Source organism: Nilaparvata lugens, chromosome 1 (assembly GCF_014356525.2).
Source record: "Nilaparvata lugens isolate BPH chromosome 1, ASM1435652v1, whole genome shotgun sequence".
Taxonomy (NCBI): domain Eukaryota; kingdom Metazoa; phylum Arthropoda; class Insecta; order Hemiptera; family Delphacidae; genus Nilaparvata; species Nilaparvata lugens.
The window spans coordinates 44,211,199-44,225,676 of record NC_052504.1 but is presented as its reverse complement, the minus strand read 5'-3'; the positions used below and the strand labels follow the sequence as shown (position 1 = coordinate 44,225,676).

Genomic DNA, 14,478 nt, shown 5'->3' with positions numbered 1-14,478 from the left:
TGTGGTTGACCTGGATGACCTTGAGGTTGGGGTTGGTTGACCTGGATGACCTTGAGGTTGGGGTGGTTGACCTGGATGACCTTGAGGTTGGGGGTGGTTGACCTGGATGACCTTGAGTAAAAGGCGACTCTGGCACACTTGTGTGTCAGAGTCGCCCTCTTATATCTACTTTGATGAATAGTGGCAAAAAACCTTGAACTTGGACATACTCGGTTAGGAAAGTTCTCTTGATACAAACGTCTTGCTTCAGTACTATTACAGTAGTGTCCCATTCCATACATTATATGCATGTCAGCTAATTCGGAGTATGAATAATGTCTAAAATTACCTGCCATTTTTTAAAAAGTTAACACTAAACACAAAAGCAAAGTGAAATGGTTACAAATAACTGGTTAATAGGTTAAACAAAAAACACAGCGCGGCTACAGTAGGCCTAACTTACAGTTTGTTTTTTGTTCAACAGTGAGCTAAAATATTTCTGAAAATAATTTTCAGCTGATAATTTCTTTTAAATATTTTTTTATTTAAAACAAAATAAATCAGCTGTTTTGGAACAGCTGTTCTTAAAATCAATGTTCTATTTGCAATCAGCTACAACCTATGAGTTATTAGTTCTCTCCTCATAAAACAGCAAATTTTGTGGTGTAATGTACTACATAAGAATACATTTTATCCAACTTTTATTTAAATTTAGTTTACACAGCTTACATCATTTTTTTCAGAATTAAATTATCTACAATTTTTATTGCGAAAAATTATTTGTTTACTGGTCATTAAAGAAAGTTATTGGGCATCAAACGTAGAAGTCTGTGTTTTTCTACTTGGATTTTTTGCATATTTCAACTTTTTTCTCAAAAACTTCTGACACTACAGATTCCAGACTAGTTTTATTCAATTTTTCAGATATTTTCCCATATGAATCCAGCATAAGTTTTACAAAAACTAGTCCCCAAACAATTCAGCATCGGTGTATTTCACCAGAGAAACTGAATTCCGGGCGAAATCTTTCACCCTGTATAGCTCGCTAATGAAGCGTTTATGGATATATGTTTATAGGAACTTTTTTTCTTATTTTTACCTCTACTATCACGTATTAAATTATTTTACCATAATTATGAATCACCCTGTATATGATTGCAACTTCTAGTATTGTATAATACTATAATATAATATTGTATATTCGAGATACAATAACAGTATCGAAACATGTACCTGCCAAAAATTACTATCAATATGATGAATTATAATCACCTATATCATTTTACTACACTCTGTTCACTGTGAGTTTAAAATGGTTGCTCATAAATCCTTTCTATTGTTGGACTATTGATAGATAGAATTGGTGAATGATAACATGAGAAAACGTATTTGTGCTTTATTACCAATTAGTTACTCTACCAGTATTTCGTGATCCAACCCCACAGTCTATCCTTCAGCTGCAACTTGTAAACACTTTTATCATCGAGACAGCTTTTCCAGGTGAGAGTGATTGAATACCTCGTATTGGACATGGCAGATAATTTCGGGACATGAGCCTGCTGTCATAAAAATGTCATTATCTAGATACTGTGAGAGTTCTACCAAATAATCAAGATGTCTGTCGATTCTATCTTGATTGTATATAGTTTAATAGGAATATAACAATAATACACAAATATGAAAGAGAATACTGTTTTGTGAGGCCTGTATTACTCCATGATACAACAACAGCCGATATCGAAGCTGCATGTTGAAAATTCTCTCCAACCTGATAACAGTGAAAGCTTGCTAAAGAAGTCTATTTTGATTAATTTCCCATTGTCCAGACATTAAATTATGTTTATTGAATTCAATAATTAATCATCTCGAACAATAATGCTCCTCATAATAGCTCTGATTCATAGTGGTGTATCACTGAACTTTTTATAATAAAACCAATCATCCTAAGGGTCTCTCAAGAAACTGATGTTTAGTCTATGTATCTTATTCAGTCTATGAATAATCTGCCTAGTGTTTCAATGATGAATCATATTGTATTTATAATTAAATTCATCAATAAATTTCCTAACACTTTTTCCATTTTCCATGATATTATAACATGACTACAACAAAAATTCATTTCACTAATTTTCACTTGATCAGAACTGAATCATATTAATACACCTTATGAAGAGAGAGAATTAGCACCTATTATTATCTCTGCAACATCAAATTCAGTTTGTTAAAGAAATTACACTGTAGGCTACTCACCGTATCAGAATTTGTAGACATTATTGAAATTGTCAATATGAGCTGCTTTTGATTACTCAGATCTTCTCATAATTGAGCTTTAAAAGGATATGAAACATTCCAGTTGAACGTTTGGATTACACGAGTTTGATCAATGGCTCCCTTAGCAACAATCCAACACTCGTAGCTGCAACTACATTAATTTTGTAGACATTATGTTTTGTGTTCAATGATTATAATTTTCTATTTGTTTTGAACTCTCTTCTCGAGATATTTCCCTGTTGTCAAAGTTGTCAAACAAGGTTTTCATTGGAGCGATTTCGATTGATTTCTCTGTTCTTGTGAATGTGCTTCTGTTCAACAGTGCACTACTTCAGCGTTTGGGAAACCTATCAAATCGAATTCCAAGAATTTAGCTAGATTCAAAATGATTTCTGAAAGAAGTCAACTTCTCTATATTTATGAAAAATCAAGCTCTTTTGATAACTGTATATTATTAAAAATAGATTATTCATATTGGATTGGAACACAGATTCTGTGGGCTATGTGTGTAATCACCACTCCTCTTATGCGCACTTTTAATATATTGAGCTCTTTGTTTGGGACTTCATTTGAAAATATACAAATTTATAATTCTAGATCAAGATAAGCTTATATGTGAGAATTCCCCCCATCTATGCTCACTTTATAATTAACGGGAGTTAATTGTAGCTTTTAGGAGAAGAAATAATCGATCATTTAAAAAATAATTTCTCAAGTAATATTATTTATTTCGAGTAAAAAATACAAAATACATACAATTTATCAACATTTTTATAGAATTTAATTGAAGAATTCATCTAGTTATAGTACACGAGTATGAGCGAGTCATGATTGTAATCCTTTATTTTTATGACGAGGGTAATTGTACAGGTTGTTGATGATTCTTGTTGAACTAGACCCTATTTTTCTAGTAACCTCACACACTAGAACTGTCTCTTCGATTCACGATCTTGTAGATGATTATTGATGCTCATTCCTCAATGATTTCTGAAGATCAGATATCTGGAAGGTGGACAGGGGTTGATAACAGCTTCTTCTCTTCATCATGCTGTATTGGTACTAGCGGAATACTGTACATGTAGGCTTTATCGAACATTCAAAACCCAACTATTGTACTCCTTATCCATTTCAGCAAATGATGATTTGAGTTATGAAGAAGAAGAGGATGAGCTGTGGTACAGAAATGCCTGCAAAATAACATCATTTTTTATCAATTTTTACACTTCATATAGTGAATAGTAAGCCGTTGAAAATTGTTCAAATTGAAATAAATTTATTGAACGAGCGTCAGCGAGTTCCTACTCTTGACTTAATGAAGGACTAAGTCGTTGTTTGTCTGTTTGTATGTTCTGCAATACCTTTAGGAAAAATTGATCGATCAGCTTAACATTTTGAACACGTATTCTTCGAACCTTTTTACAGGTCAAGTTCATTGGACAACAAAATTTACTCTAGTCCAGTCAAATAGTCGTTTATCAGGAAACAGCCCCGAAAGAATTTTTCTCGACGGTTCAATATGTATTTTGGGGCGCTGAATTCGAATCTGAAATTTTCTGACACGCCAGAGGGCGGCTTTACCCCCAAAACCCCCCAAAAACCCCAAAATTTCGGACTTATTTCAATTTTCCCATTTTATCTCGTGAACCTTGAGTTTCTCAAGAAAAATCATTCTTGAAAAAATTAAAGAGAATAAAATTTCAAATGAATTGAGTGGTCGCGTAGGATTCACTTTTTCAATTTTTTATCTCAAGTGTTTCACAAGATACGCAACTTTGAATATGCGAAAAATGTTTGATACGTTAATCATTACCCCAGTCTTGTATATTCAAAGTTACGTATCTTGTGAAACACTTGAGATAAAAAATTGAAAAAGTGGTCAAGGTTGTAGAGAATTTTCTCCTCTTTCCGCTCCCATGAATCGTTTTCCTGATGCCAATACCGTTCAAAAGTTACAGCTAATTGAAAAAATGATAATTTTCATTTTCTCATTTTTTCTGCGATTTTATTGTTATTCAAGAGTCTCTAAAACGAGTAAGATACATGATAGAAATTTGCGATTGGCCGCAAATGAAAGAGGATTACATGGTCTATAAGCTACGTTGCCTTAAGTCAATCTTGCATGACTGTTTATTATCGAAAAACTGTTGAGACTGTGAAAATGAGGAAAATATCGCAAATTTCTTGATTTTTTGAATCAAACGTATCTTACCTCACGATCATATTTTTACAAAATTCATTCACCTTACATGTAAGAGGAGATTATGTTCTTCAAATCAAGACCAAGTACCATTTTTTAACATTTCGGGTTACCGAAATACACAGTTTTGAATATATAAATTGGCCATTTTTCTGTGTATTCAAATAGGGGCTAAAATACACTGAAAGTGGATTTTTTTCATTTTTCATCAAATTTCAATTATGATACATGATTTTGAACCGCCTTAACGAGCTGAGAATAATGAGCTGTGGTACGTGGAGATCTGATCATTCTGTCAAAAGTTATAAGTGTTTAAAGTTTTGATCCTTGACGTATCCTTATGACCCCCTTAGTACCCCCTATGGCGTGTCAGCAAATTTCAGATTCGAATTCAGCGCCCCAAAATACATATAGAACCGTCGAGAAAAATTCTTTCGGGGCTGTTTCCTGAAAAACGACCATTTGACTGGACTATCACTCCTTCGTCCTTTTTGAGGATATGAGACTAATATTGAAAGTGCATTAGAATGAAAATTTGTCGTGATTTATCATTTAGTCAGCTGAAGAATCCAAAGCACGCAATTACTAGTCTACAGTTTTTCCATTCATTCATAACATCATCTAAGGCTTCATATACGCTGACACATGATTCCAGCTGGTTAATATACAACATAATTTATCACTTGTAAAGCTATAAACTTATACGGTTTGAGATATAGCAGGTAACCTTCAACTAGCAGGTAACCCGTGCTTCGCAAGGGTCTTTCTTAAAACTTGACTTAATGAAATCTAGAAGAATTCAAAATAGGCCTAAAAGAATCCTCGGTTGATTAAGAATTTATATGCTGCATTTCAAGTAAATCAGTATGACCACCTTTCAATTAAAAAAAGAAGTTGGATTCAAAATGGCGGAAAAAATTTGGTTGTGACGGAAAACCTGTTTTTATCATTCGAAAAGGATCCCCAATCATATACCTATCTTCTAATTTCCCTTTTAAGAGAAATCTTCTGTTGCTTCCATACAAACTGGAAGCATGACAAATAATTGAAAACTTGACAAACTGAAAAATCTGGTGTGGCGCACTCACACAACTTTCCTTGCCGTTATGAAAATTGATCACCTGACGCTAGTAGTCCCGCGCATATCAAATCTACTACTATTCTAAGATCTGAGACAGCTGGTGACAGGACAATAGCGCTGCAGACACACGAAGTCTGCTATCTCTTCATAGTGAATGATTTAATAGAATCTACAGTTGCCAACAGTTTGCAATTGAAATAATAACATTTTCTCAAATTTCAAGCTTATTTTCAATTTTAGGTGAAAATGTTACTGAATATTAATTGTAGAGTTTTTCATGATCAATCTTTTCCATTTTAATTTTTTTGTTTAAAATGTATTTGAAGCCTGATAATTGGGAACCCAAAATCGAACTTTGCATAGATGGGGCAGAGCTCCTGTAATTTTTACAGATATGAGACTTGTGGCAGTTGATAGAGCTTATCAATGACTATTTTAGGTAGAAATTTGATCGAAATCGTTGGATCCGTTTCGAGAAAATCGCGAAAAACCCTGTTTTTGACAACATTTTCGCCATTTTAGCCGCCATCTTGAATTGCATTTGATCGAAATTGTTCGTGTCGGATTCTTATAGTGAAAGGACCTTAAGTTCCAAATTTCAAGTCATTCCGTTGATTGGGAGATGAGATATCGTGTACACAGACGCACATACACTCATACACACACACACACACACACACACACACACACACACACACACACACACACACACACACACATACAGACCAATACCCAAAAACCACTTTTTCGGACTCAGGGGACCTTGAAACGTATAGAAATGTAGAAATTGGGGTACCTTAATTTTTTTCGGAAAGCAATACTTTATGTAATCAAATCTTGAAGAATTTTAAATTGGTCTATAACCACCCTCGGTTAAGCAAGAATCTATATGCAAAATTTCAAGTTAATCAGTCCAGTAGTTCTGACGTGATGCGTCAAACATAATTTCCCTATATACTTTATATCTGTATAGGCTACTTTTATAATCCAGTTCTTTCCTTTATTATAGTATAGAAGATGATACATGGATGGATGATCATTGTTATTTTACTAAAATATAGAATAAGTTGAATAGTTTCCCTTTCAGAGGGAGTTTTGACAACCCACAAAACTCATTTTTCATTTGAAGACATAACGAAAAGGTGCATATGACCTTATTTTTTTGCTAAGCTTGCCAAAATACCCCTCATTTCAATATTAAAATTTTCGACTGACTGAACAGTGAGTCAGTTATTCTATCAGGGCTCGAATAGTTTTGAAATTTTAATTGTATAAAAATGGAAGAATATAATCTCTTTATGTAAATAACAACACCTTCATTCAAAGACATATTAACAGCATTCGTTTTCATATTGCCGATACAGCATTGATGAAACTGTAGACGTTTATTTAGCACTTTGTCTCAAAAATTGTTCTAGCTGAAAAATTAGTAATCCATGCCACGTGTAGGCCTAAACATTGCATCAGGAAAACGAAGTTTCAAAACTATGTTTTTCAGGTAGGAAGCAATATAGAAACAGATGTTCCTTTTTAAATTTCGACCATATGATTTGGTGATTTTTGAATGAAATCGAATGTACCATTAATGAAATTGAAACATTAATTCTGAAAAATCTAGAAGGAAAATTAAAATTTGGGCTTCCAGGTGCACGAGATTAATATTTCTAGAATTTATGTGCAAAATTTGGAGATCTAAATCATTCCCGTTTTTCCGGTATGCAATCTACAAGTTGACATGTTTTGATGCGAACAAACGAACACACGAACAAACACAACCCCACTCTCTCTTATTATTATAGAAGATGTGCGGTCATTTTCGTCATTCATTTTCTCTTGAAACTCTGTAAGTCTGTATTGAAATCATGTATCACATGACCACCTTCTTATTTGAAAAAATGAATTAAGGGTCAAAGATGTTGAAGCGACAGAGTAATTTTTGAAGAGTAATTTTTCAATTCAAATATGATCCCAATGGAACCTAATGTCAAATAATTCTTGTAAAAGAAATATCTAGCTGTTCCCATAATTTTCACAAACTTTATAATCAAAAGTTGCGGGTTTCAAAGATTACGATACAACATTTCATGAGCGAGTTCTCCAACCCAGAGGTCACTATAGTATTTAGTGATTTTGGAAAACAAGGAACTAGAAGAACAAAATATATGAATTCTACCAGATTAAATGGAACTTGACAAACATGATTTGTTCAATACAATAGGATTCATAAGGAGGGCAAAAAATCGAAGGTCCAAAAAACGATGTGTATGTTACTGGTTTATGTCTATCAGCAGGTTGCACAAAAACTGTTCTAAATCTCGATTAAATATCATGAGAACCAATTAGAGTGGCCTGTCTTCTCAGAAAAACTTTCTCTGTCTGGTTCTCATGGAATTTATTCGGGATTGGATCAGTTTTTTGTCATTCAATTTCAGCTGTTTTACATCCATGAAATCAAGCCGGTAAACAGCTGATTGTAGAACAAATAAACATATGATTCTCATTACAGCATACTGTACTGCTTAGAACAGCTATAGAATAGACACGGCCTATTGTATATTCATACTATTATATTTGATACTGTATATTTGATACTGAAAGTCGATGAAGCCAACATCTACTGCTATATCTCAAAATCGTGACGTCAGCATCAGATAGAAAACTTTTCTGTAGAGTTTGTTTCCATAGCAGATTGTGTCTATTTCAGCGGGAGCGCAGCTGGAGTTTACCATTTTAATAAATAATAATTTACATCCTTCTGAAATAGACACAATCTGAAAGTTTTCTATCCGATGATGACGTCACGATTTGGAGATATGGCAGTAGATGTTGGCTTCTGAGGCTAGACTTCCCAGCGTGTCTATTCTATAACTGGTCTAAGCTATACTGTAATAAAATCATGTTTCCTTTACAGTCCAGTATGTTTCCTAGTTCCGAATTTGGAACAGCAAAACTGTTCCTAGAGCCGCTTTTTAGCGCTCCAGGTGGAATTTTTGTCAACTACAATCAAGAAATTCCTGATTCGAGACTTGTAAACTAGGTTATGTTTATAGAATGCATGTAGTAATGTCAGCACAAGCAGGTAATGTTTTCTGTTTCTCAATTATTCTTTTCTAGATTATTATGCCAAAAAATAGTGTAAGTTACTTGGACGTGAATGTCTTTTGCAGTGCTCGAATGAAATTCTAGTCTCAGCTAACGCCTTGACTAGAAACATCATTCTGACCTGCAAAACGGTTCTTCCCGTCCTTGTGACTTGAGATACTATTTGTGCAACCTGGTGATAGACTTGAACCAGTTACACACACATCGGTTCTTGGACGTACGATTTTTCGCCGTCCTTATAAATCCATAAGGGAATTAGTGCCACCCAATTGTCCCAATAAGTGATGAGTTACGATTCATGGTTACAGTGCATCTGAATGAGTATAGTTACGTGCTATTTTTGATTCTAGAAATTTTTTGATTGCCCCAAATTCAAAAGAAAGATGAAATTCAACTCACATCTATAGTTAGAGTTGGAAGTGACAATTTTCTCAGTAGGCCTGATAGTTGTTGAAGCTTCTTCAGGTTCGAAAAACTGGAAGGTGGCGTTGAAGCCTGTACCATCGAGCCGGTCGTTTGACTTGAACGTCACCCTGAAGAACTTTCGATCGGACTCCACCATGAATGGCTGCAGCTGACCGCAGTGTCGACTGTACTTCCTGTCTCTTGCCATGAAGTTTGAAAATTCTACGTAGTCACTTGCGGAATTCGCTTCGCACCTGTGGAATTAGGATTTAATACTTCTCAAATCAGGTAAGCAGTATCTTATGGTAAAAAAGGATGGAACAGGAAAGAAGTCACGGACAAATTGAAGTCATAACACTGTAATGTTAATTACCCAATCATTACTGCAGTTTTGAAATTGTGATTTGAATATTAAAATGTGATTTGAATAATAAAGAACCTGTTAGATGTCATCACAACATCCATGCCATATTGCCAGAGGACTTAATGCTGAAGATCCGATCACTTTTGGTATATAAATAAGGTTTTGAATATTGATTGGCAAAAGCATAAAATGAGAAGTTAGACATCTTGAATATTAATAAGTGTCGAAGATCATTTTCTATCGATATCAGAATATGGTAGTGATGGAAAGGTTACTTAGTTGCCTGATTATTTGGTCCATACAAGAGTCTTTCAACTATCAACTTTGCTATTGGGAAAAATATAGTACTGCAATAATTTTAGTATGCTATAGTGAGATACACTCCAAACTGTCAGCATCCCTTCTATAAAACATCAATACTTCCCATCCAACAATTTCTGGTATCCTGAAGTGAATGTCACTATATATGCACCATATATTTCCATAGCAACAAACAACATATTGAGATCTGATGCACAGGTCCACACACCCAGTGAGTCACCCCTGGCGACATTCATTCTAATTGATAGATAGACTATCAAATAAATAAAGAATGGATAAATTAATGTATAAAATGAACTCTGTTTTGATACTGACGGTGAAACCCCTTCCACATCGAAGTAGGCAAACTGCAGCCTGACTCGTTGGCCGGAAAGGCCGTTGAAAAAGTAGTGACACTCGGTGTCGCGCGGATAGAAGCCGGGGTAGTTGGGGCTGTGGAAGATGCCCTCCGATGCGTCTGAGCTGTTGAACCAGAATGCACACGGCAAGTCTGGAACCTGCTTACCAGACTGTATTCCGAAATCTGCAATAGAACAAGGAGTATCCTTAGTTTTTCTCACCCATTCAGTGCTTTCTTGTGAAAATAAAACTAAATAAATAGAACAATATCAATCTAATAAATGAGGAAGAGAAATGTACATACCGATTGATATACTGCAACGAGTGTATACAAATTTCAAAAATCGAGGTAATCAGTGTATGCGCAATGGGGGTCGCCATTCATCTGATGTCATTTTCAAGACTGCATGAAAAAAAAATTGGGAAATTGTATTCTCATATAAAAAGAAGATTGAAACAATAAGTAAAGTACTTTTGTTTCTATTGACCTTTCAAATAAGTAAGTTTCTCTGGCGCACTTTGTGCTTTAATGAATTCATAAAGTAGTTCAATTAATAATTATATTATAGAACCCTTTGTTTAGTGATTTCATGAGTGATTAAATTTGTTTGGAATGAATATTTTTTTCGAGTTGATTTTATGCTCTGCAATTGCAACACTGTTCCTTGATTAATAAAATTCATTTATAATAAGGACAGCGAAAAATTGTTGGTGCAAAAATCGATGTGTGTGTAGTCCGGGTCCTGTAGCTTTGCCAGTCGGCAGAGGGCCACTAGACTATAATACTACCCGTTCAAAAAGATCGACTTCAACTCTGTAGGGAGCTTCCTTCTTCATCTAGGGATCTAAGCACTCTGGAGCATGTTTTTCTAAAAGTAGCAATATCACCCCGCAAATCATACCTTGTTAATATGACGTTTCAAAGACACGGAGGCAAAGCTACGGGACGCATATACTATAACTGGCTCTAATCTAACTCAACTATTAGCAAACTACACAGTGACGATTCATTTATCCTTTCATCCATGATCCATCTCAGTGATAACGAGAAATGTCCTATACATTAAATATCCAATTTATATAAAATATTTTTAGAAGTATTGGACATTGGACAGTCCAATAATAATACTACTGTAAAATAATCATAGTACCTAACCAACTAATTGAAGAAATTCATTGAAAGACATAATTGAAATGATTTATCTTTCATGGAAGGCACTTTGATGTATCAGCATGGTGATTGTTCAGTTGTGAATATGATTATAACTTTAAGGTTACTCATTTTAAAATAAAATCGGTATTGTACATTGGAAATTCATAAAAGGATAAAAGTGAGAACTGATATCAGCTCTATTCTTCTTGTAAATAACTACGATTGGAAGGAAAAATTTTGAAGATAAGCCTGTTATTAGACTTCCCGAAAATAGAAGTTTTCATGGCCAAATGGGTTGAGATTTGTTATTATCACTTTACGAGAGCATTAAACGAGTATTAAACAAAATTTGAACATGAACGAGAGTTTCATATGGAAACAAAATATTTATTTCCCATGTAGAAAATTAAATTCACGAATCGTTGTTTTGATACTATTGATTGTTTCCAGTATCTTCAATTCCCAGGACAAGTTGCCAATATTACCTAACAATAATTCTTCTATTTTTTCAACTCAAATTCGGGGTGATCAACATCGATTAAGTTTATCGAAGAAATACTCACTGGAGTTCTGTGCATTCAATAAATAGTCAGTTTATTAATCACTATTCTGATACCGGTACTTGTATTCCGGACTTTCAAACCAATACAACATGATCTTAAAAACAGGACCAATAAATATTATCAGATAGAATCCCTTATTAGATGGTACATTTGGAATCCAACAGAACGGTCTGCTTACTCGGTGCTGGTGAGAAATTGATGTGCTTGTGAACTGCGAAGTAATGCACTGATGCACGAGCATCAATCTATTATTGAACGGTGAAAGAGGTAAAGGAGGGAAGTGCTTTTTCCGTATGCTGATTCAATTACTGTAAATCGTCTGAGAGAGCGTATATGTAGGCTACATTTTCTTGAGGTAGGTTGATGTTGCAGTATCGACGATACAGCTATTTCACTCAGAATTTATTTATTAGCACCACTAACTTGAATCAAGTGCTCTCAGATGAAAAACTAGATAATCTAATTCAATTAAATATTGATAATATTGATAGTCATCATGGAAATTGCCTGCATGGATATTCTCTTTCTATACTGATTACGAAGAGATTCATACAATTCCCAAGTCATAAGATCTTATAACTCAGATACTTCTTCTTTCTCAGTTACCCTCTGCCTCACAGCGTAGGGTAGTTTGAGGATTCCTCGGCTCAGCTCCTCCACTCGCCTCTACCCCCTGCCATATAATCTTCATTTGTTGGAGGGTTTTCCTCTAGCAGCAGATCCATTTCATGGATCTAGCTTATTACCTCATGGGTATGGAAAAACGCACCATAAGTTCACCTTATTGACATAACTCGCGTAATGAGGTAGCCTATTTCAAAGCTCAAAAATATGTTAACTATATAGGTTCAACATTTCCCTGCATCTCTTGCACAAAAAAGTTATAATACGTGAAGTGAAAAAACATTTTTGTAGAGATTAAGGAGGTTAATATCGGGGACCGAGCTTCGCTCTGGAGTACAATAGCATAAAAAATTTGTTACAAGAGAAGAAATTATAATAACATTCATAGTTCATACAGAAATGTTCTATCTAATCACAGTAAATAGAACCTTGAACCAGTTATAGAATTATTATTCTATATTTTATATTATTATTCTATAACTTATTATATTATTCTCTATTTTATATTATCATTCTATAACTGGTGCAAGCTCTGACCATTCATCACGCATGCGCCATAAAAATGTTCTGTCTGTCGCCAGTTTCGTGCTATCTGCAGACGAACCAGATTGAAAACTATCCTCAAAAATCAGAATATAATTTTGAATGCTAATATCAGCTAAATACACTTCTCTATTTTATTAACGGATGAAATTCATTCATGTATTTAGCTTATACTTTAAATTCTGTAGTTTTTTTACCAAAAACTAATTGGAAGACACCTATCAGTAGGTAGGCCCACCTACTAGTAGTTCTGCGAACAGTAGACCTCGCTCATGAATAGCCCACAACTTTCAAACTAATGAGAATGGCCATTAAGAAAGTACAGTATATTGTGAAGATTTATCCATGTCATCTATTATTTTCTCCATTGAAAGTGCTAAAGACATTGTTTCCAGGGACACCGGACTTATAAATGTCTCTCAAGGAGGTACCTTCATATTGTCCCCATATTTACAATATTACAACTTTTCTAACAATCAATAATAAGAAATCGGTCAACTGATAGAAAAAATGGAATATGCAGTAGGCAATTAGGCGATATCACAGACGATAGTGAGACGGAAAATGATTCTAAATAATGGTTGCTAATAATGTTTTTCATGAAAAGTGGATTCAATGTTATGGCAGCTTGAGCCATAATAAACATAATAGGCATAACAATGTTATGCCTATGCAGAATGTTTATGCTCAGAAGTCGGTTTCCGATCTCATACTAAAACGAAAACAATAGCTAACTAACTAAGCTGTAATGTCTCCGGCCGGTTCGGTAGGTCTAGAAACTATTCATCTATGAAACAGGGAAATATCGTGTTGAAAAGGGAAGAAATGGTGCAATCAAGTGAGAAGTTTTCTTCAATTAATAAATAGTATGATTTGGGGCGGCTCAGACTTTTCAAGGTTTACCGCTGACAACTCTTGTCCTCTATTGATAGCATTCCAACGATACCATTCATTCAATACAGCACATTCTAGAGCGGCACAATTCATATTCAATTTATATTAAAACCGGAGGTCTTATCAAAAATCGTTACACATACGTTTCTGCGCCTTGTTTCGAAGAACTTGTATACCAAATTTCATCCAAATCGGACAATAACTGCGACTGTAACTGTGGTACAAACAAACAGACAAAAGCCGATCAAGTCGAAACTAAGACCTCAGCTTCGCTTCGGTCAATAATCGATGTTAGTTGGATTTAATTCCCCGTTAATGGCCTGTTGAAATTTTTCATGTAGATTTACGTTTAACCGGCGTTATTTTTCGATTTTTACCTTTGCGCAACCAAATTTTCTTAATTTCAGCTAATCGCCATTAAAATGGTGCCAACTAATCAGAATTTAAAATTTCATACACCGGTTAGTTTAATCGGCATTATCGCTTGGAATTTCTGTTTTGTGCAACCAAAATGCATCTTGATTAAAGTATGGCATTTTATCGTGATTAAACGTTAACCGAGGTACGTGGATAGTTTTGAAACTTTGTTTTCCTGATGCAATGTATAGGCCTACACGTGGCATGGATTATTAATTTTTCAGC

The 14,478-nt window shown here is 34.6% G+C and overlaps 2 protein-coding genes across 2 annotated transcripts in view; both read right to left on the bottom strand.

Annotated features, from left to right (window-relative positions):
* The window catches only part of LOC111060757 (fibronectin type 3 and ankyrin repeat domains protein 1), a 32,486-nt gene extending 30,156 nt beyond the window's left edge, over positions 1 to 2,330 (bottom strand). Inside the window, exons 1-2 of the mRNA XM_039434614.1 lie at positions 2,230 to 2,330; positions 1,399 to 1,535 (exon numbers count right to left, since the gene is read on the bottom strand). Of these exons, the coding sequence (XP_039290548.1) occupies positions 1,399 to 1,535; positions 2,230 to 2,250 (158 nt within the window). The 5' untranslated portion in view covers positions 2,251 to 2,330. The remainder of the gene's footprint in view (positions 1 to 1,398; positions 1,536 to 2,229) is intronic.
* Positions 2,331 to 2,945: 615 nt separating this feature from the next.
* LOC111053010 (suppressor of lurcher protein 1) overlaps positions 2,946 to 14,478 on the bottom strand; it is a 128,191-nt gene continuing 116,658 nt past the window's right edge. Inside the window, exons 8-10 of the mRNA XM_039428195.1 lie at positions 10,036 to 10,243; positions 9,030 to 9,289; positions 2,946 to 3,437 (exon numbers count right to left, since the gene is read on the bottom strand). Coding sequence (XP_039284129.1) covers positions 3,379 to 3,437; positions 9,030 to 9,289; positions 10,036 to 10,243 — 527 coding nt within the window. The 3' untranslated portion in view covers positions 2,946 to 3,378. The remainder of the gene's footprint in view (positions 3,438 to 9,029; positions 9,290 to 10,035; positions 10,244 to 14,478) is intronic.